Source organism: Homalodisca vitripennis, chromosome 8 (genome assembly GCF_021130785.1).
Source record: "Homalodisca vitripennis isolate AUS2020 chromosome 8, UT_GWSS_2.1, whole genome shotgun sequence".
NCBI classification, from domain to species: domain Eukaryota; kingdom Metazoa; phylum Arthropoda; class Insecta; order Hemiptera; family Cicadellidae; genus Homalodisca; species Homalodisca vitripennis.
The window spans coordinates 30,173,243-30,196,191 of NC_060214.1; the positions used below are offsets into that span (position 1 = coordinate 30,173,243).

The 22,949-nt window shown below is 35.6% G+C and overlaps 1 protein-coding gene across 1 annotated transcript in view; it reads left to right on the forward strand.

Moving 5' to 3' along the window:
* LOC124367468 (titin) overlaps positions 1 to 12,299 on the forward strand; it is a 73,467-nt gene extending 61,168 nt beyond the window's left edge. Inside the window, exons 8-10 of the mRNA XM_046824301.1 lie at positions 5 to 3,757; positions 5,802 to 10,029; positions 11,469 to 12,299. Of these exons, the coding sequence (XP_046680257.1) occupies positions 5 to 3,757; positions 5,802 to 10,029; positions 11,469 to 11,571 (8,084 nt within the window). The 3' untranslated portion in view covers positions 11,572 to 12,299. The remainder of the gene's footprint in view (positions 1 to 4; positions 3,758 to 5,801; positions 10,030 to 11,468) is intronic.
* The last annotated feature ends 10,650 nt before the right edge of the window (positions 12,300 to 22,949 follow it).

Genomic DNA, 22,949 nt, shown 5'->3' on the forward strand with positions numbered 1-22,949 from the left:
ACAGCAAACGAGACTATTCCGATTGAAGCTCTGGTGACAGAAAGCAGTATTGTAATGCATCTGGATGATTTACAAACCCAAGGATCATTGGCGAATTCTGAAAATGACCAGATAGCACCTGAGTCTACAAACACAGAGCTGGAAGGGTCAAATGAAGAAAAGAAAGAAGAAACTCCTGTTGTTGATCAACATGCAGATGTACCTGCAGAAGAAGTCGCTGCAGTTGAAGAAATTGAAGAGAAGCCTTCAGTGGATCCAAGTGAAGAAGGGTCTGTATCTAACTCGGAGGTTACTCCAAGTGAACTCCCAGAAGGTGGCGCTATAGATCAGGAGAATAACGTTGAGGATGCAACTGAAGTAAAGCCCTCGATGGATCAAACTGAAGAAGGGTCTGTTCTTCAAGCGGAAATCTCTCCTAGTGAAACCCCAGAAGAAAGTGTCAAAGAGACGATGGAGGAAGATAAAACTGAAGAGCATCAAATAGTTGATCAAAGTGAAGAAGGGTCTGTTATTCAAGCAGAAGTGTCCCCGAGTGAAATGCCAGAGAAGCACATTGAGGATAAGATTGAAGATGAAACTGTGGTAGCTGGTGAGTCTATTCTGTCGGATCCTATAAATGCAGATGAACTGGAAGAGGAAGACATTCTATCAGGTCACATTCCAACGATTCATGAAGAACACAGCAGTTCAGATGTAGTCACTGATGCTCCTTCAGATTCCTTAGAAAATTTAGCAACTTCGGCTCCAGCTTTAAGTCAAGAAGAAGAGTCAAACCATCACATATCTAGCTCCCATCCAGAAGAACCATTGACTGAAGGGCCACTCAGTAACTCTGGGCCATCAGGCATTGAACCAGACAGTGAAGAATCTGGCATTGCTCCTACACAATCTGATATTAACGTTTTAAATGAATCAGTTGAGGAAGAAAATGCCATACCCAAACACCCGGAAATCCCCTCATCAGAAGGTACATCAATGATTGATAATAATGAATCGACTCCTAAACCACTAGAAGAAGAATTATCACACAAGTTGGAAGCTTCACAAGAGCATAGTGAAACTGATCATGTACAAGATGAACATGAATCCCAATCTTTACCATCTGATTCTGATATTGTTACTGAAACAGCACAAATCCATTTAGAAGAAGCTCAAGAAACGTCTACTAAGTCAACTGAGCAAAGCATAACTGAAAACTCAGAATTGCTTTCTGAAGGAGATGAACAAAAAGTGACTGAAGAAGCAGCATCTGAAGCGAATTCAGATGATACAAAAGTTGATCAACCACAGACACATAATGATGATGTTGACTCTGAAAACAATCTAACAGAACAACCTTTGGATGTTAAACCTGAAGGGGAAACTGAATCACAAGGATTAGTTGAAGATGTATCACATGAATCTACCGATTCAGAAGATACCAACAAAGAGCCTGAATCAGAGCCTGTTTCTTCAGACAGCACTGAACCAGCACAAGAGGAAAATAAAGAACCAGAATCGGAAAATGAAGATGTAAAAACAAATGAACCTGTTGAAGAGACAAAACAACCAGATACTTCGATGGCAAATGAGAATCCTGTAGTGTTAGAGGAAGCCATAAGCAGTGTTCCCGAATCACCAGAATCCTTGGATCAAGTGAAGGAATCAGAAGTTTCTCACGTAAAAGATGAAATAGGCTCCAATGAACTTGTTAGCCATCCTGAAGAGAACGACAAAGAATCTAACAGTGAAAATGTACAAGGTTCTCATGATGAAGTTGAAGCAGAGACCAACAACTCTGGTTTGCCAGATCAAACCGTAGACGAAAGTGAATCCACTGATGTACCTACTAATGCTAACACTAATGTTGAGGGTGAAGTTGTACACAAAGAACCTATTCCACCTAGGAAGGACGATGCAGTTCCTGAAGAGCATGATCAACCAATACAACACCATGAAGGTAGTATGACAAAGGCTGAAGATTCTATTCCTACTGATCCAACTCTTGGAATGGTTCCAGTAGAGACAGAAGTCCCAATAAAAACAGAAGAAACTGAAAACAATTCAGAGCTAGAGCAATCAACCGAACCCAACATTAAACCGTTAGATGAAATAACAGAACATGATGTGAAACACGACGATTCAGAACAAAGCGGTTCAGATGTGCAGCAAGAGAGTGAGTTGCATGAATCTACAGATGTACAAACTGAATCAAGTATTGCATCAGAAGTTCCAGCTGAACCTTCTTTACTTCCTGAAGTAGCGTCAGAAAACACAAGTGAAGTTACCAGTGAAGATATGGACAATAACAATACTGAGTCACCTCAAACAGTTATCACAGACCAACAATCTCCAGCCAACCCTGATTCCAATAGTGATCATATTGAAAACGAATCAATTTCAAATGACTCGGTATTAGAGGAAAATCAAGATAACAACGAGAAAGCTACAGAAAATAAAGAAACTGATACATCAAATGAAAACGAGTCTGTACCAAGTGTTGTTGTTACAGAAACCGATGTTCCAACAAATTCTATATCGAAAGAGAGTGAAGTTAAACCTGAAGGTTCAGATAGTTCTGTAACTTCCGAAGGTGCAAGTATTGTATTTGGTGAAGGAGATAACAGTCAGGATAGTCAAACTGACAAACCTGATCAGGAATCTGAAGAGACGACATCACAGGAGATTCACGATGACCACCCATCCTCTGTAATATCTTCAGATAGTGATTCATCTTCTGCTGATTCAACACAGAACATTTCCAATAGTGAGGAATCAAATGAGCAAAATAAAGAAGAACATACTGAAGGAAATGAAGTTTCACAGGTCAATGATAAAGTAACAAATGATGGTACCCCTGCAAATATTGAGGAGGAGACATCAACAGATCAACACAATGTGGTTGAACTTTCCCAAACAGAAGTAAATGAAATTCCTGAAAAGACAGGAGAGGATGAAGCACAGGACACGGAGAAATCTACAGAGTCATCTGAACAAAAATTCCCTTTATCTGAAACAACAGAAACGTCTGAGCCTGCAAAGGATGCAATTGAAGATCACGCAGATGCCACAGATAACGAACTTCACGCCATTGAATCAACTCAAGCTCCATCTGTTAATCAGGAACCAGATAATAACCAAAGTGAAATAGAGCAATCAGAAGATGCGTTAGTTAATAGTGAAGATTCAGCTAAAGAATCTCAGACTGAAATCCCTATAAGTGAAGATAGTAGTGCCAATGCAATTCATCAGGATGACAATGAAAACAAACCTGAAGAACAAAACAATGAAAATAAACCTGAAGAAAGCTCTGAGAATCAGACTCCAACTGTAAATTCTGAACCAGAAAAAGCTGCAGAGGAAACTCCAGATACGAATGAATTCCATGAAGTAGCGCATGATCCAGTTGAATCAGACCCCACTGATTTTGATGACCAACATTTTGAAGATCCGTACCATCAAGATCACGAATCACCATCTGAAAATGAAATAGTTGATGATCATCTTCCGGGTCATGGGGGATCTATTCAGCCCGAGGTGCCTGTATCTGTACCCGGACCTGTCGGCATTGTCCCTGGGGAAGGAGATTGTTTGGTTGATGGACAAACATACACCAACAACTCCAAAATTCCCTCGAAAAGCCCTTGCCACAAGGAATGTATCTGCCTAAGTAGCATTCTTCACTGTCAAGGAATCGATTGTCCTCCTCCTCCTCCGCAACTAGCCAACTGCATGCCTGTTCATCAAAATGATCTTTGCTGTCCAGTATACACATGTGGTAAGTTTTTTAAATTACAACAGTATAAATCATAATTTTTTCAAGCCATTATTAAATAACATTCTTAACTTTTCTAACAAACAACCGGATATGTGTCATGTATATTCTGAAAATTACTTTGAAAATAGTTTCAGTTACTATTACAACACTAAAAAGCGTCAATGTCATCATAACTAGATACAAATAATAAATTGTGTGAAATTTAAAAAAAAAAAAACATTCATGAATTTATGAATAGGGTATTTGGAAAGAACATTAAAGTATTCTATCTTCTCTCTCTTCTAAGAAGAATTATATTATTTACAGATATTTGCAGCAAATGAAGCTAGAGTTAGACTTTTGTGTAGTGGGGAAATAAAGAATATAATGGGTAACTGAAGGTTTTCAAGTGGAACAAATATTATGTTATATTCTATTTTAAGTGCTTTAACAATAGAACACCTAACTTTTATCGGTATTGTCAAATGCTTGCTAGACTTAGCTCTAGAATATATATTCTGGTACCCTTTTTAGAATATTTTAAATATATTAATGTTTATTTTATTTGATTTTACATTTCAACGCTCAAGAAACTATTTACATTGATCGCTAACATACAATGGTAAAAATTTTCAAGAGCAAATGAATAAGTTGATAATTATAAAAATAATAAAAAACAAACAGTAAGAGTAAACAAATAAATATACAAAACTGTATTATGTTAATATTAAGAATATAAGTAAACAATACAAATAATGATGTTTGGTGTGTTGAATTAAAAATGCTGGAATGGTTGAAAAAAGGGTTACAATAATGGCAACAGCTTTGTTCAAAAAAGTTACAAAGAGGTGGACAAAAGAACTACAGGTAAATTATGATAAGGAACACTAAACAAAATTGTATGCTACATTTTGAGTGTTGTCTATTCTTAAATCACAACACAAACATCATGTCTAATTTTAATTAGATTACATTGTAAAGCTACTCCGCCTTTCTTTCTCACTTGCCCCTGATGAAAAATTCTAAATGTGTTCTAGCAGTCTATCTGCTCCCTTCCAAAATGTAACATGGATAAAATATACTAGTAATAGGAACATAAAGTCAAAATCAAGCATTAACATAGCATAAGCGTTAACAAATTTACAAAATAAACCCATTAATTTCAGTAATAATTTTATTTTAATTGTACGTTTTACTAGTTATACATTTTCTTATACATAAAAAAATTACATTTCAATTAATTATCAGTTTGTACTATATTCAGTATTTATTGTTGGTCAAATGCAACTGATTGAAACTGTTTAATTAATTGTAAGCACACTATACATGTTTATATAAGGTTTGTAGAGGAGAATAGTTAATAAACTAATCGTATAATACAAGTGTTTAAATTCAGGGAATATTTTCATTTTATATACAATTTAGAGTAAATCTTGTTTTTTCACAACTTATAAATGAAAGGTTATTTTAATATAGAAAACTATTTAATTTTTAAACACAGAAGGAGCCTGGTTCTGTGCCTGATAATTGTGTAACTTATAAGCCAAATCTTGACTAACTTCCAACATGTTGCAAATCTGTTGAAAAACATAAAACTATTTTATTGTATTTTCATTATTTAAATTCTACAAACTGTGATTAATATAATATTATCATACATGCATAGTGAAAGAAATCATTTTCTTATTCAATTATAATTTAATAAAAAAATCTCAGTTTTTTATTGTTATTGACGTTTTTGAAAACCCGGCATCGCCTATTGATCTTTTTTCCATTTTCTTATATGTAAAATTAAAAGAATTATTTATCAAAGTTTAAAATAATTGCTAAATCTCAGAATATCATAAATGTTTGCTCAAAAATATTAAATTAAATAATCTAACTGACTCTTAAAACAATAATTTAAATAATTGTCCAAATGTATAAAGTTCTTATGCATCTGTACTAAAGTGCATTATTAGCATAGTAAATGTATAGCATAGTATGTATATCGAATCAAGATAAAACTCAGGTTTATACATGAACACAACAACATACAATGTTTATACTTTTTTATTTTATTTAGATGGAGATACACTTGAGGGCCCTCAGGCTCATAACCATATGGGGGTGAGCGAAGAACAACCAGTTGCTGAAAACCATCTACCAGAAGGTGGGGATGAGAAAGTTACAGAAATTCCAGCGCACTCTCAGGATGATGTCTCAACTGATTTGCCAAAGAACCAAGAACAAGAGACATCCCAAGATGTAACACCTGAGCAGACGAGTGATGTGGGTGAACCACAGCCTGAAAACAATGTCCAGCCTGAAGGAGAAGCAACAGAAGTAGTTAGTGAAGCCCAGGATACAGATGGTGCTGCAGAAGAGACTGGCACACCAAGTGAGGAAGTCTCCAGCACTGAAGCTGTTAACCCTCCAGTACCAGAAGAAACTAATATCAATACAGGAGAATTGCCAAATTCATCATCACCTGCACATGAAGAAGAAGGAAATCTATTGCCGTCAGATATAGTTTCACATGAAGATGAAACAAAACTTACTGATGACTCTAGTAATTCCTTTCCTACAGAATCCAGTGAAAAAGACTTGTCAGAGGTCAATGCTGAACAACAACCACTTGCAGAAAGTGGGCCAGTAGAAACCCAGACTAATACTGCAGAAACATCAGATGTAGAGGATACTTTGAGTGTAACCTCTGTACCTGATTCCAATGTTCATCTGGAAGATGTCCACAAAGAAGAAGACACAGAAAATCAAGCAGAGATACTGACCGACCAAGGTGAAATTCATGATGAGTCTGCTACTGAAAGTTCAATCTCAACTGATGATCCTTTATTACATAAAGAAGAACAACCTCCCATACCAGATGACACTAATGTGATAGCAGAAACAGAAAATTCTCAAAGTGCTGTAGGAGAGGATGGATCTACTCACCAACCTGAAGATGGAAGCGGTGAGAACCCCCCTGCTGGAGACAGTGTTGAAACAGAGAATAATGAAAATGATGTGCCCGTAACAGAGGTTTCAAATGAAAGTGGAAATCCAATTGAAAGTGACACTGAAGTGCCATCTATTAATAGTGCTGACAATGAATTGCCACCAAACTCTGAAAATGAAAGTTTACTTGGAGAGGAAAATATCAACTCAAAACCTGAAGATAACTCACCAGTAAATAATGCAGAAACTTCCCCTATAGAAATATCTACAGCACATGTGTCTCAAGACGAATCTGATATCCCTGTACAATCTAATGAAGAATCAGCTAACGTGGACACTGATCTAGATATTAAACCAACTCTACCATCTGATGAAGTTCATGAAAGTGCTCAGACAGAAGGGTCAGTTGTATCTGATGATTCATCTTCATCTCCATTAGATACCAATGAAGAACACCCAGTAACTGAAGGCCAGGTGAATCAGATAACAAATGAAGAAGAACATGAAACTGCAGTTGTTGAAGAATTAGAAAATAGTAATGCTGAAAATCAAAGTGTCGAGAAGGTTACAGAAGAAGAATCCTTGAATGAACCAACTGAACAAATTAACTCTGAAACAGGGGAAATAGATGAAACCCTAAGTAACACGCCTATACCAGATTCAAATGAACCAACCGAAAAAAATCAAGAGGCTCTTGAGTCACATGTTCCAGAGACAAATGTTGATGAAACCTCAAGTGAAAGCACGAGTAATGTTGAAACTGAACACCATGCAGATGCAATAGAAACCATTCATTCAGAAGAACCATTACCTGATTCCGAAGATGGTGTAACTCAAGGGCAATCTACAGAAGATACTGAGAAGACAACTACAGCTTCTGTTGATAAAATTGAAAACAACAATAATAATGATGAAATGCAAAATGAAATAACTGAACCAGCACAGCAAGTTCCAGTTGAAGGCCAAGAACCAGGAGAAGTTGAAACAGGTTCAGAATCGGGAGATCTAGATGAGATTTCAGAAATTCAAACTGAATCTAGTCATTTAGGTGATAATATAGAAAGTAAGCCCTTAGATGAACAACATACAATTTCAGAGGTTGCAAATGTAGAGAATGGTGAAGTTCAAACTCCAGAGACAGATGATACAATTTCTCATCACAGTGCAATAGACAGTAGTCAATTTTCAACAGAAAATCCATTTGGTTCTGACCATGGCCCTTCAACTAAAGAACCAACCACAGAGGTTGAAATTAGTACCAAAATAGAGTCTGATGATGTAAACGATCCTAATGCATCTGATGACATTTCCATATCGACTGAAGGCTATAGTGATGTGGTTAAAGGCCCTGAATCAGATGATTTGACATTAAGTGCAGGACCTAATGATGTAGTTTCAGTCGACCCACAAAACAATGAAGGTTCTCCAGAAACTGTTCCTTCTAGTCATGAGAGTGAGGTTTCAGTAGAGAATGAGGTTAGCAGTTCTTCATCCGAAGTTGGAGAGACTGATCACCAATCTCCTGTATCTGTTGCACCAGATCAGGCTAGTCAGGAAGGAGAAAGTTCTGTCTCTGAAGATAATCAGACTGTTGATAAGCTATCAGAGTCTGCTAATGATTCTGAACAAGAATCTGCAGAACCGGAGGTTACAAACCAAGGGGAGGAACAGCAAGTCATTGAGGTTGAACATCCATCCCAAGAAATTGCAGGATCAAGCGAAGGACAAGAATCAACTGAGCTACCTTCTATCTCAGAACATGAAGTAGCAAGTCAAGTTGATGTTGAAGTATCTGAACATGAAGAAAGTGGACAAGAAAATGTTCCCATCAAAGAACACTCACCACAAGAAGATGGAACACCATCTGACATTGATACATCTGTTACCGATGACCAAGGTGAGGTTCATGGAGAAGAAGAATCTGAACACAAAGAACCCCATGAAGAATCACCTACTCAAGATGAAAATGTGATTAATGGTATAGAAAGCACCTCTTCTGCAGAAGGAGCAGTTCATGGCGAAGAATCGATTGTTCATGAATCTGATGGGACATCGCTCAGTGCAGAAGACGCAGCTCAAATTAATACTGTCGATCTTGAACAAGGGTCTGATCATCCTGAATCTGAACCACCCACACAGGAATCTAATGAATCAATTAAAGAGGAAGAAAGTTCAGTCCAAGAACAAGACCATTCAGTTCCTGAGTCAGGACATACAGTTGAGGAGGAATCTGACCAACATGCTCAGCAAGGACATCCTATTGAGCAGGAATCTGACCAACATATCCAAGAACCAGAACATCATGTTGATCAGGAATCTGATCTACATATTCAAGAGCCAGAACATCCAGTTGATCAGGAATCTGATCAGCATATTCAAGAGGTAGAACACCCTGTTGATCAGCTTCCTGATCAACATATTCAAGAGCCAGAACATCCTGTTGATCAGGAATCTGATCAACATATTCAAGAGCTAGAACATCATGTGGATCAGGAGTCTGATCAACATATTCAAGAGCCGGAACATCCAGTTGATCAGGAATCTGATCAGCATATTCAAGAGCCAGAACATCCTGTGGATCAGGAGTCTGATCAACATATTCAAGAGCCAGAACATACTGTTCATCAGGAATCTGATCAACATGTTCAGGAACCTGAACATTCTGTGGATCAGGAGTCTGATCAACACATTCAGGAACCACAACATTCCATTCCGGACTCAAATTTGTCAATCCAAGATTCAGGACATCTAGTTCAAGACTCTGACCAAATAGTCCATGAAACTGAAGAAAGCATTCATCCTCTCAACCAACCTCAAGACTCAAATTCAGTGCTTCCACCATCAGGAGAGACTCAAATGAATGAACAAGATGAGTCAAAACCAGAGTCAAGCAAGCCCACTGATACTGATTTACCTACCGAAGATCAATTCCCTACTGGTGCAGACATTGACTATGATGTAACTGAAGATGGTGCTTTTGGCCCAGGAACCTGTCGGTATGGAGGAAAAGTCTATGTCTCGGCTCAACAGATTCCAAGAGATGATCCTTGTGACTTCTGCTTCTGCTTCCGAAGTGATATCATCTGCTTGCAACAGAGTTGTCCTCCCCCCATTCACAGATGTCATCAGGAACCTATTCAAGGATATTGTTGTCCAAGGTATCAGTGTCCTGTCTCCATGGCAACCAGTCTCAACCTGACTACCACCACGACAACAACAACCACCACTTTGCCTCCACATTTCTTTGCTCATGCCTACCAAGGGGCAGCCAGGCACTCTGGATGTCTTCACAGAGGACGAGCCTACAATGTGGGCGAGGAAATTACTACAGCCTCTGGTCCCTGTTTACAATGCATGTAAGTAAAAATATTTTTCTCTCACTTTTCTTCATTTGCTTTAGAATGTTATGTGCAGTGATTATTATTATAAAGCTATAGTGCTTTGTAATGAATATATATTTTTAATTTCATTCTAAAACAATATGTTTATATAAAAATTTAAAAAAATAGCATTGGCACTATTAATATTTTTTTCAACCAGAACAAATACTCTTTCTTCCTTTCTAAATATACAAAAAAATAAAAAAAAAAATGGCCTTTTACTAGTCTCCACACTACCCGAAATGTCCGGAGAGTTTTGGTTGATTTGAAGTATTCCCTACAGTTTGAATTACATTTTTTTATCGAGAATGTTTATAAAGGTGTTTTTAGTTTTTAAAATTAGTTTTTAAATTCTATGCAGCATGCTATGGTTCCTGAAGTGCTATTGACCTTACCATATACACACTCCTACAGCTTCTGCCAAAACCTTTACTATCTGTGTACTGTGAATAATCAACTTTCTGGCGTGCAAAAACAATTATTTAATGTTTTGGAATGATTTTAAAAATATGTTATCTCCATGAAATATTAAACAAATCAGGGCTGTTTAAAAGATCCCATAATACTTACTGATCAAAAAACAAATAAACCACAGAGCATAACAGAATTATTAGATAAACATCACAGTTTGTTATGTTCAAAAATCATAAACACTGACTAACAAAAAGTAGAGCAGAAAGAAGAGTTTACAAGTTTCATATTTTTACATAATTGAATTTTACCAATCCATTCTTGGTCTTAATCTTAGCCTTCATTTTAAGCAATAGTTTAATTTTTATCTTTTTATGGAGGTGAGTTTTATGTCCACATACAATTCCTTGAGGATTGCAAGTGGAAAGTATAAACTAATAATCGTCAAAGCAAAAACGTAGCCAGGAAAATATTTGAGGGAGGGGTCCAGACAACTAATATTTTCCCGTAGTAGACAGAGAATAAGGCCCCATTTTGTTCCTTAAAATTTTCTTGACCCGTTTCTTTATTGAGAATGATCTTTCAGTAGTACATGTCAGTAATACTGCATTATTTAAATAATAATAATCGTTTACTAAAAAGTAATTAGAAAAATTAAAAATTTGGGAGGGATCCGGACCAACTGGACCCCCTCTCTGGCTACGTCCTTGCGTCAAAGCAATCTTTTGTAAACTGTACGTAACCTTATAAAAAACGTATTCATTTGAATATAAACTCTAAAAACATTTTATTAAAAAATGAAAAAAATGTGGTTATTTTATCAATTACACCAACTTCCTACAAAAGGTAGGTACTTAGGTCCTCTTATTTTATTCGGAGGAGTCTTCCAAAACAAATGTTTCCACTGACAGTCAAAATTTAATTTTTAATGCCAGCTATATACTCTAAGCGATGTTAAGGTTAACAGTGACTGGACATAAAGTAATCAGCTGTTTGATGTGCAGATGCGGTGCTGATGGGCAGATGAAGTGCGACCCTGTAGTCTGCAGTCCCGAGCCGATGTTGAGGAAGATGATGGAAGCAGCCATCAGCCATCGCAGAAGATGAAATCTCCGTAGTGCTAGTGACAAGACAATTCCACGGGTGCCAAAATCCACCTCACACATACGCGTGCGCGCGATGCTCGTGTGAGAAGGGCCTTGCCCTGACCTAGTGTAAGGTTTCGCTGCCATGGACGAGTACTCCCTGCTCAAAACAGACTGGCGAGTTTGTCCAGCTCAGAATGAATGGTGCTATATTTCTGATTGCATTGTTTGTTTTTAAGATGGTAAAATTGTTGATGTTGAACTTGTATGATAGTCATTATTTATCTCTACTTTCTACAGACTACGATATTAGTTGTATTGAAGCTCATGACTCAAATTAAATTAATTCATCTCGTAGCATTAGATAGGTTTCAATTTTTTGCTAATTTTTTAGCATTGGAATCGCTAGCCTGAATAGTTTGATTGGTAGAATTCTGTGTTGTGTAATATTTAATATTATTAAAATTTTATTTAATTTAGCTTTAGGTCGGATTTCTGCCTCTCGAACGTTTAGGCTAAATGTACATGACTATTCCTTAATATTTAAGTTCATTTAGGTGTAAGTTACGATTATATATAAATACATTTTAAGTGAAACAGTGAACCTAGTATACAGTAATTATTGTGATTTAGTGAATGAACGTGTATGAATGATTGTAAATGTATTATTGTCCGTGTGTAGTACTGCACTTTTTACTTTTGTAAAAGTAATAGGATTGCTGAATTAAAATTTTATAAACTTTATATGAATTCTTTTGTGTTTTATTTATTCAATTGTACCATACCAAAACATATACATTTTAACGTATAAAAAGACTCCCAACAATTATGTTACAAATGTTGAAAATATTATAAACTAGCTGTTACTTCCGGCTTTGTACGCAATTTTGAAATTCAAAGTACTTCCACTATTTAGTAAAAACGCTTATGTTATAATATGAAGGAGTCCTATAACATTTTCAAACGAAAGTAGGCATACATCAGGTACATTTTATTTTGGTAACCATGGATCAGAGTTTAACCTGACTCTTAAATTATGTTTTGCACTAGTAGGAGTATTTCTGGTTCGAATTAACTATATTTCCGTCGCCATAGCTTTGTCTGGCTTGTAGCACAGATAAAAAAATATAGATACATAGGTCTTGGAAAGCTACTTCGGTCAAAAATTGTTTAGTTGTAGTACTTGTCATATACTTCCAGTCTAAAATGTTTCCAGCCCCAAAGTAGAGTTTGCTTTGTTGTCTTGACGGGAAAAAATATTTATGACTCAGAAGCCTACTTTGGTTGAAAGGTGTCTACATCCAGCCATTTAAATTCACTTAGAGTGCCACAGTTGTTTTGGTCAATGCTATATTGCCCCGATCAAAGAACTATATACGGTCAAAAAGCGTGTTTGCCTTGATATCTTAATAAAGAAAATACAGTATGAGTTAAAGTATGGATACACTCTGTTTAGTTTTTGATTGATAAAGATGGAGGGATGGAACAGCACACCTTTCTAGGAAATAGAAATGAACTTTTTAGTCACCGTACAACTTTGCCCATTTCCGCGAAATAGGATTTTTAGGGGTGGCTCAACATTTTTAAATGTAAAGATCCATTAAGTGAGATAGAAAGCTCTAGTTTCCACTGTTCTTCTTCTTTTATCAAGACCTTTCAAATGTTGTCACTTAATTGGTCTTTGTATTAAAAATGTTTGAGCTGCCCCCCCCCCCCCCAAACTCACACTGTATACATACATACATGAGTAGGACTGAGAAGTAAGACCTATCTATTTCCGGTATAACGAGGACATCTTTATTAAGTTCATGCAACATTTCAAAATAATAATTTCTAACGTATTGTGTTATAGAATTTTTGTTGTTTTTTAGACTATAATATGACAAGAATGGATAGGTGAGGTATGCTATTGTTCTTGTCCCTTAAGCTACTGTTAAAACGCCATATTGCAATGTCAAGGAAGCCCACCAGTCTGGAGCATCATATATAAACACATACACAACTTTGTTCATTATGGTTGGTTTTATAACAGTGTTTAAATATTATTTACAATTCATTAGATGTTTTTAATTTATCACTTGTGCAATCTGTAGTAAAATTAAGATAATATTTTTGTTGAACTTCAGTTGAAAGTGTCGACAGCTATAATTTAGTGTAAGTTTCTATAGTGTAAGTGTAAGTTAAATCTGGATTATTATGTAATAAAATCCATAATATTTTGGCTTTTTCCGAATTCCAAAATATTTCAGGTGATGACGAGAAAATAGCGGTATAAATAAAATTGTAAGCAAACTGAGTACAATAATACGATATTTTAACATGCGACATATTAACATGTTTAGATACTAATTTTTCATGCAATCTCAGCAAAGCCTGTCAAGCAGTATATGGTGTGGCATACTCTTACCTTATTTTACTAACAGAATGAGTAATAACCCAAATCTCAACTGGCCTCATTTCTGTATACAGTGCTGGATTTGGTTTTTTTTTATTCAATCACTTGATGTATCACCAGTTGAGGGTTGTTATTCAAAAGTTTTGAGCTGATCCTTAACTTCCAACTTTATGTAAATGGGAAAAGTATAAATATACTTCAAAATAAACTTCAGACAACCGTATGCACTTCATCCTAAGGCTCTTTATTTTGTTTTCAACAAATCTGTTTAAAGAGAGTTTAAAAAATAAAAAATTGTGTTTATACCCTGCTTTCATCCTACACACAGGGTCATTGAAAAAAATGTCCTTGATTTCAGCTTTTTAATTGGAATGGTAAAAATGAAGTGGTCTATATAAAACTAACGTAATAAGCCAGACAAAACGTTCAAATATTTATTTTGTCACTGGATTGACATGTGTAGTCAACCATGTGCATTCATCATCCTTGACTCACACCGACATTACACTACCATGTCAATTTGTTTCATCATCATAGTGAGTGTGCAGCAGAAAGCACAGTGCGTTGTGTATGTACCAGAGTTTAAACCTGAGATTGCTGTGCAACAACACTTTGCACACTTATGAAGTAACTCCACCTACAAAAATACATTCTTGTTGGTTCAACAATTTAAAGAAAGTGGAACTTTTGACATTAATAAACTTTTCAACCAGACAAGGACATCAGAAGAAAATTTGAATCCATCGCTCAACAGTTTGGATTTAGGTATGCTAAAAACCATATTTCAAAATTTGATTCATAATGTCTAAGACTAAAAACTACAAAATTCAGTTGAGACATCAAATTAAACCTGTAGACTGACCTAAATTTGTTGAATTTATTGAAACTATGCTGAATAACACTGAATATAACTCAAGTTATCTCAAAAGTTTTTTGTTAGTGATGAGACAACTTTCACATTAATGGCTGTGTGAACCATAACAATAATTGTCAAATTTGGGGATCGCAGCAACCAAATGAAGTGTTGAGTAAACCCATGATTTACCCAAGGTAAACGTGTGGTTTGGCCTCATACAAGATTATGTTGGGCATTTCATTTTTGCAGAGGACATAGTTAGGGTCAGTAATTATGTGGACATGCAAGAACTGTCGTTGTTCTCTCAGGTTGAAGACACAGAAAGAGAAAATATAATACGTAATTTTTCCACCAGGATGGAGCAACGCCTCACTATGTCTCATTGTGCGAGAAGCTGTCAATATACAATTTCCTGGCTATTGGATTGGTCCTGTGTTGTGACAGGAACTCCTGATTTAACCCCGTTTGTTTCCCTCTTTTGGGGTTATGTTAAAACATTATTTATGCCAAAAAGATCCAGGATCTACAACATGTAAGGGAATGCATCAACAGTCATGGCAACTGTGACCCTAATCAACGTAAACCCTGTGAACGTAGCCAGGAAAAGATTTTGGGGGGTCCAGATAACTGATATTTTCGCGTAGTGGACAAAGAGAGTAAGGCCCCATTTTGTTCCTTTAAAAGTTCTCGACTAGTTTCTGTGTTGAGAACAATCTCTTTCAGTAGTACATGTCAGTAACCCTGAATTATTTAAATAATAATAATCGTTTATTAAAAAAGTATTTGAAAAACTTGAAAATTTTGGGGGAGGGTTCGGACTTCTTGAACCTTCTTGCTGGTTACGTCCTTGACCATAAAGGAACCTGGCTGGAGATCGACCAGTGTTGTGATGATTGTTGTGTAAGGGGGAGCTCATATCAAAAATTACTAAGACATTTCTTAGTATTTGGTGTGTGTGTGTTTGTGTGTCGAATTATTATTGTTATCGACTTAGACATTTATTTCTTAAATCAAGCACACCCCTGTATTTCTTTATTCAAATGGTTACATCATTTTATATTGGTAACTCTGTATTAATATAAACAATATTCAATATAGTATAATATATAATATAGTATATTATACTATGCTACTACTAATATTCTAAATATTATAATAAATGGTCAACAGTAACTGAAGAGCCTTAGTAACAATTTAAACAACAAAAGTGAGAACAGGAACTTACTCTACATATATTTGTAAGTTCTGTGATCTGGTAAAGACAGAAATTGAAAGGGTCAATTGAAATTGTAGCAGTGGGAAATAAATTTCATTGTTGATAAGCTTGTGTGTCAATATTATACAATGCACACTTCTTCTATATTCCAAAGAGAACATGTTTTTATACTTTAGAAGCTCATTTATTTGCACTTAGAGAAGTGCAGAGACATGGCATACACCTACCTACCAATCTGATGGACTTGTTCAATCTCTAAAATTGGGAGATAAGCAAAATGCTAGCATACCAGAGCTACTGCCAAACAAAAATTAAATAAATAACTGTGGTATTCAGCATAATCTCGTTTTCCTCGAAATTTGACACTGAATCCCACCCAGATTATGATTTAGTTTTTAACGCATTCCTTCAAATCAGAATAGCACCTAATACTCTGAAACCTCACAGCTTGAACAGTAAAATTTCCTCTGCGAAACAATCTTTGTAACAAACTCTTTTCGAAGACAGAATCCACAAGTTCTTTCAACAGCAATGTTTTAGGTTACTATTTTCTTAGCCTTATACTCATGTTAATTGTATTGATGAAGATATTAATAGCATAGGCTTTAGCAGCTCAATTGACTTTCTTACAGACCAGTGGCGCACTCAGGGGGGCTTTGGGGCTTAAGCCTCCCCCTCCCCCCCCAAGGACATGGGATCAGTCCTATCAAAATTATTGATACTTTTCAAGAAAATTGACTGCTCAGTATGGGTTCTAGGTTCAATAGTGTAGACACATTTCCCATTGCTTTAAATAGAATAATATTGTTTAGACCTATTAAATAACACTGAAGTTATATCATTACTTGAGTCAATTAGCATAAGTGTTGACGTAAAACTGTATGCCAGTGTTGATATGTCTGTGTAGTGTGTTTTTTTTGCCATGCCTACATGATGTTGCCAAGGGAAACAAGCCTAGTTGCAACAACGCTTACTTTTTGCGTTCAAGTTTGCTATTGGCCACTTGCCCTTTTGCTGTTTGTTTGGTATAGCGAAGGTTATACCATTGCCAAGGATGTGTTTATACTGGTAGTGATGGGTGATAAAAGAAAAGCGAATATACAAAACAATTTTGAACCATTGAAATACCATAAATATGAGCCAAGTGATTTAGTTGGTGAGTGTGGTGATATTTTGGCAAGTAAGGAGCTGTCTACAAATACAAGCATTGAGGAAAAGCCTAGTGATACATTTGAGCAGGGCTCCAAAGCAAATATAAGCAAGCCTGAGGCTAATGTAAATAAACAAGACTTGGAAATTTCTTTATATAAAAACAAAAGGTTGACAGATAATGAGAGGTTAAATGTTTGAAATGCCAAATGAGTTCCTCAGAGTCATTTCAACTTCCCTTAAAGATCTATTCTAGAATTGAAGACTCTGCATACTGTGTATATTGTATGGTTTTCTCAAAAAGAGAAGATGCAAACTTGCATGTTTTTGAAGAATCAGTATCATGAAGAATCATGAGTTAGTGTAGCTGACTTTAAAAGAGTAATAGTCTAAATAAAACCAATTGATAAACCTGTAGATAGAGGTAAAACATTCAAGCCAAAAATAATATGAAAAGAATAATTCCAATATAATTGATACTATTATTTTTTGTGGTAAGCAAAATATTGCCCTTAGGGGCCATAGAGATTATGGCAGATTTCAAATCAATTGTAAACCAATTTAAAACAAGAGAAACTTTAGAGCTTTGCGAAGAGCCAGGAATTTAAGGGGGAGACCAACATTTAAGAACTCATTTTGAGTCATGTGGCATAAATGCAACATACAGAAGTTGGAATTTCCAAAATCAAGTTATCAATGCTTGCAACCAAGTTTAAACTGAAAAAATAACAAGTAAAGTTAAAGAAGCTAAGTTTTTTTAGTGTTCTTGCTGATGAAACCTCTGACGTTTCAACAGTTGAACAGTTTTCATTGTGCCTACGTTATGTGACATTGAATTCTCAAAACGACTATCAGATTTGTGAGTAATTTCTGAAGTTCATGCCTCTACCCTCTACTATGGGTAGTGAGTTGGTAAAAACCTTCATTGAAGGTCTTAAAGACAGTAATATAGAGGTCAATAATGTATATGGCCAAGGGTACGGTAGGGCTGCTGCCATGAGTGGGACGCTTAAAGGCACTGAGGCTTTCATCCAAGAAGCTTACCCAACAGCAATATATATATATATATATATATATACATTGCGCTTCTCATAGCCTTATCCTGGCATTGTAAAATGCGTCTGAAGTTCCCCCAATCAGGAACTGCTTCGGAATAGTGGAAAAGTTGTATAATTTTTTCAACATTCCTAAAAGACAAGGCATTTTACAAAAATGCATTGAATTAGAGATAAATCTTGGAACCAACAAAAAAATGCTTCTGCAGCTTTGCTCAACAAGATGGGTACAGAGCTGTTTTTGTTACAAAAGAACTTCCAATACTCATTGAAGTTGCATTAGAAGAAATTACAAACTGGAACAATAGGGACTTTTCTTTGAGAGCTTTAATGCTAGTAAACTCCTTGCGTCAAGGTAAACTTCTCTCTAGGCATCAGAAAAACTTGTAAAATCTGATTACACTGTAAAACTAAGCAAGAAGCTGTAAGGAATTGATCTGGATTTATCATCTGCAATTACACACACAAACTTGGAAGCTTGAAATTCATAAGAGAAAATGCAGATAAAGAATTTCATTCAGTTTTTGAATAGCTACCCAAACCACCAACACCTTTGGTTACTTAATTTCAATGCCTCTTACAGCTGGCAGACTCAGACAACTGAACAGGAGCAACACAGCAGCAGAAACGCCAGAAGTATACCACAAACAATCTGTTTTTGACGTGACAACGTCTTAAATTAGGTTGCGGCTCGGAGTCACTCATGAAAAAGTGTAACGCCCGGTAACGTTACGATGCCCGTCCAGTGGGTCCGCCGCACGGGATCCGCACGGGATAAAGCAGATAACTGTGGGTCCGCCGCACGGGATAAAGCAGATAACTATGTTTATTCGTGAAAATGTGGAGTGCTTAGATTCGTCATTTACAACAACTACAACAATAAAGGTAAATAATTGTACACTGATATTTCATTATCGTAAACTATGATTGATTGATTAATTGTTAGATTGACACAAAAGTTGAGAAACTGAGTTTATAGGTTATGTCATACTATTGACAAATGTTGATAGTGTTAAGTAAATTATTAGTTTAAATCACTCTGCAATCAATCGTAATTCAGTCGATTGAGAAGAAACAGCGCGTATTGCTAGTCAAACATTTAAAATAACAAATTATAACCTCTAACCTGTCATAACAGTGCGACCAAACAAACGAACTAAACCGCCGACCAATCACCACGCGCGGAGTTAGAATTTAACTGTGTTTAGCAAGAATTTCAAATTCCAATTTTAGTAAATGTTTTATTCAACTTTACCATTTACAATAACAAATTTTAATTAATTTCAAATTATGTACAATGTTTTAGTAAACAAAATATATTTCTATAGTTAAAATTTGTGCAATTCTTATTTTCATTCAATTCCTTGATCCTATTGTGCAATTTAATAATATTCATATCAATAAATATTCTACTGAGAAAAAGACGTTGTCACGTAAAATCTTCGCCCGCAAAACCAACTTTACAGGCAACCATAATTTTTTATCTCTTCAGTTAACTATTTAATTATTTCATTGGAATCTCGATTCATAAAGACATATTAAAGAGTTTTGAGTGCTTAAGGCAATCAGCAGATGTATCAGATACAGAATAAGAAGCCATCCAAGACAAAACGCAACTCAGTTTTATAAAGGTGTGTAATTTTTATAAAAATTATATATTTCAAAGTGGGGGCTACATACAACAAGGGCTTCAACATCCAGCCCTACAACAGCTTCAAGACCCACCCTAACATACCAAAATATGCAATTGGTGCATTGAATTCATGTGACAAGGACTTATTTCCCAATATCCATATTGTTGAGAATTGTGTGTACCATCCCTGTGACTACAAGTACTGCTGATAGGTCATTCTCTACATTACGTTGGCTACAGACGTTCCTCAGGAATACCAGGGGTTCTAACACACTGACTGGACTAGGAGCATTGAATATTCACAGAGAAATTGAAGTGACCAGTTCAGAGGTAGTTTGTCTACTACAAAATCAAATAGATGTCTGGATTTTGTTTTGTATATCCATAATTTCGTTCTAATTAAATTTAGATGTTGAAAATCAAGAATAGTAATTTTTCTTTCCCAAATATTAATATTATAACGTTATGTTATATAATGCAGTTTTTGTAACATAAAAATGTTATATATTATAATATTACAATTATAATGGTATAAAACTCAAACCACTTATCAATTATTCTAGATAACTGGCCTTACTCTTTAATGTAATGATTATGTAGTGCAGTCCTGCAACAGTAACAGTTCTCATGTGAGATTTATAATTAATAAATTTAATGGGGAAGCCCCCCAAACCAAAAATCTAGGTGTGCCCCTGATACAGACACTCTGATGTGTTATTAAGAAGGTTTTGAAGTTCTTGTTTTTTGAAGTTCTTGTTTTGAGTTTTGATGAATATGTTATGAATGAATTTTAGCTTTTCTTGACAAATAAGAATACCTTTGGACAACTCTGAAGTCCTTTTTTAGTTTGTAGTTTTGATTGATTATTTTTAATGTGTAAGCAATGTTAAAATAACAATTAATATATATTATTGACATATTCAAAGTGATTTGAAAATACCATACATTCATTTTTCTAAAAAATATTTTGAAAATGAATAGCCCTCACAAATTTTCATTTTGCATTTTGTTTCTCCGGTTTGCATCCATGAACCTCCTGCACAAAGTGATCTGAGATTGCAGTTTACAAAATAGAAACCGCGGTGTCAGTAATATTGGTGACCACACTGTCAATGGTTACTCACATTGGTATGTTCATGGACCAATTTAAATTGAAGGAGTAAAGGAAACCGCTGAGTAAAAAGTCCATCACATTAATTTTGAGGTAGCTGACTATTATACATTTTTGAATTTAGGAAAAGACTAATAACACTTTTTGAGACTTCAAAAAAATTGTTGTAGCTATTAGGCTATACAAAACAATATCACATGGTCTCAAAATCTGACTGAAAAACTATTGTTAATTTTAAAGGGTTCAATTTTAATGTCTTTTTTTTAATTGCAACGCTATCCTCCCACAAAAATGTTTAGAATTTTTAAGGGATTTTTATTTTTTCTTGTTTGAGATCCGTGCACTGAGATAATGAATGTGGTTTAACTCATAGTACATCATTGTTAGTTAATCAATTTTGTTTGTTGTAATTAATGTGTTTTCTACACATAACGTAACTATGAAGGAAACAGGATTTTTCCGGACGTTTGCCATTGTTCAATGATACAAAAAAATCAGTAACACAATTCAAACAAAGAACGTAACTATGGTAGGAAGGGTTGATTCAATGTGATTCAATGTGAATGTTGAGTTTAGCTCCAGTTCACCTTCCTCTTAGTGCAGCGTCTGAAATCTGCCGTCATCACAGACCAATGGACTTGACTACTGGAATTTGGAGTCATGTTCATCTGAAGAGATAAAAAAACTTGGCAACAATGAAGCTTTACAACATTTAGACATCAGAGAGGCCTAGACTAAAACATGTAGTGTAATCTAGATGAATAGGTATTCTCATTGTCTCACCAGATGCGCATTTGAGTGCACTATGTTTTAGATACAATCTCTATGGAAGGTGGAGCAACCAAGTTCTCTACACATAATGTAGATATGTTGGGAAGGGTTGATTCAATGTGAATTTTGAGTTTAGCTTCCATTCACCTTCCTCTTAGTGCAGTGTCTGGAATCTGGCCCATCTTCTCCTAAGGTGAACATAGAAGCTGAACCTATAATGGTCTTGTTAACTGCACTAGCTGGAATGAGGGATATAACACTGCAATGAGTCTGGGAAAATGCAAATTCCTGTGCTGGCACCACCTATTCCACCTGATTCAGAGTTGTCAGAACAACCACTTCTATTACTTAAACCAGGGAAGATCCATGAAAACCAAAGAATTAATTAGTTAGTGGGTAGTCATTATCAATCTCTAAGCTCACATTCCTGTAATTTATCAGCAAATCAATTACTGTACTATTCACAAGTCAAAACAAGACCAATGATAAATAAACTCTCTGGAGATAAATTTGTGGCCTTTCATGTGCCACTTAAAATACCATAGATACTTGTCACGTACTCTCCAGATTCATTTGGTATCCTAAATTCCACAAAGATGTAATGGGAAACTGGCTCATATTGTTACACTGTCAAACATCTAGATATGCAACATGCAGGTAATGGAGTTTTGACTTCCCTATTAACAAATAACACTAAAGATAACATTCAAAGTACAACCATTATCAAAGAAAATGTGGCATAAATAAATATTGTTGCCTCCAGAAGGTTCTGAACTAAGATCTGATGATGTCAGACTGTCACTGGAGTGATGCCAATGGGTTGAAAAGTTGGCTTGCTGAATAAAATGAACCTATTATATATTGAATCAGAGCTAGAGTTTGAGTATTGTTTTCTCTGGTAACATCATCTTCTATATAATTTCCAGACTAGAGGCACAATTCTATCACTCAACATTTTATTTGAGGAGGTAGCAAGAGAATAACACATCACAACAATATTTGAATCAGAGGAAAACAATGCTGCATCCATTTCTTCCATACTCCCTCTATCAATAGTATACCCAAGAAATCCCTATTTAATTGACAATAAAAGCCAGAGAGCCAACTACAGGATAATTCTATCACTAGTGATAAACAAACAATAGCATGGAGAGGAATGTTGTTCATGGAATATTGCTCAAGTGACAGAAGAAGTGTGGGGGCATCTTTATTTA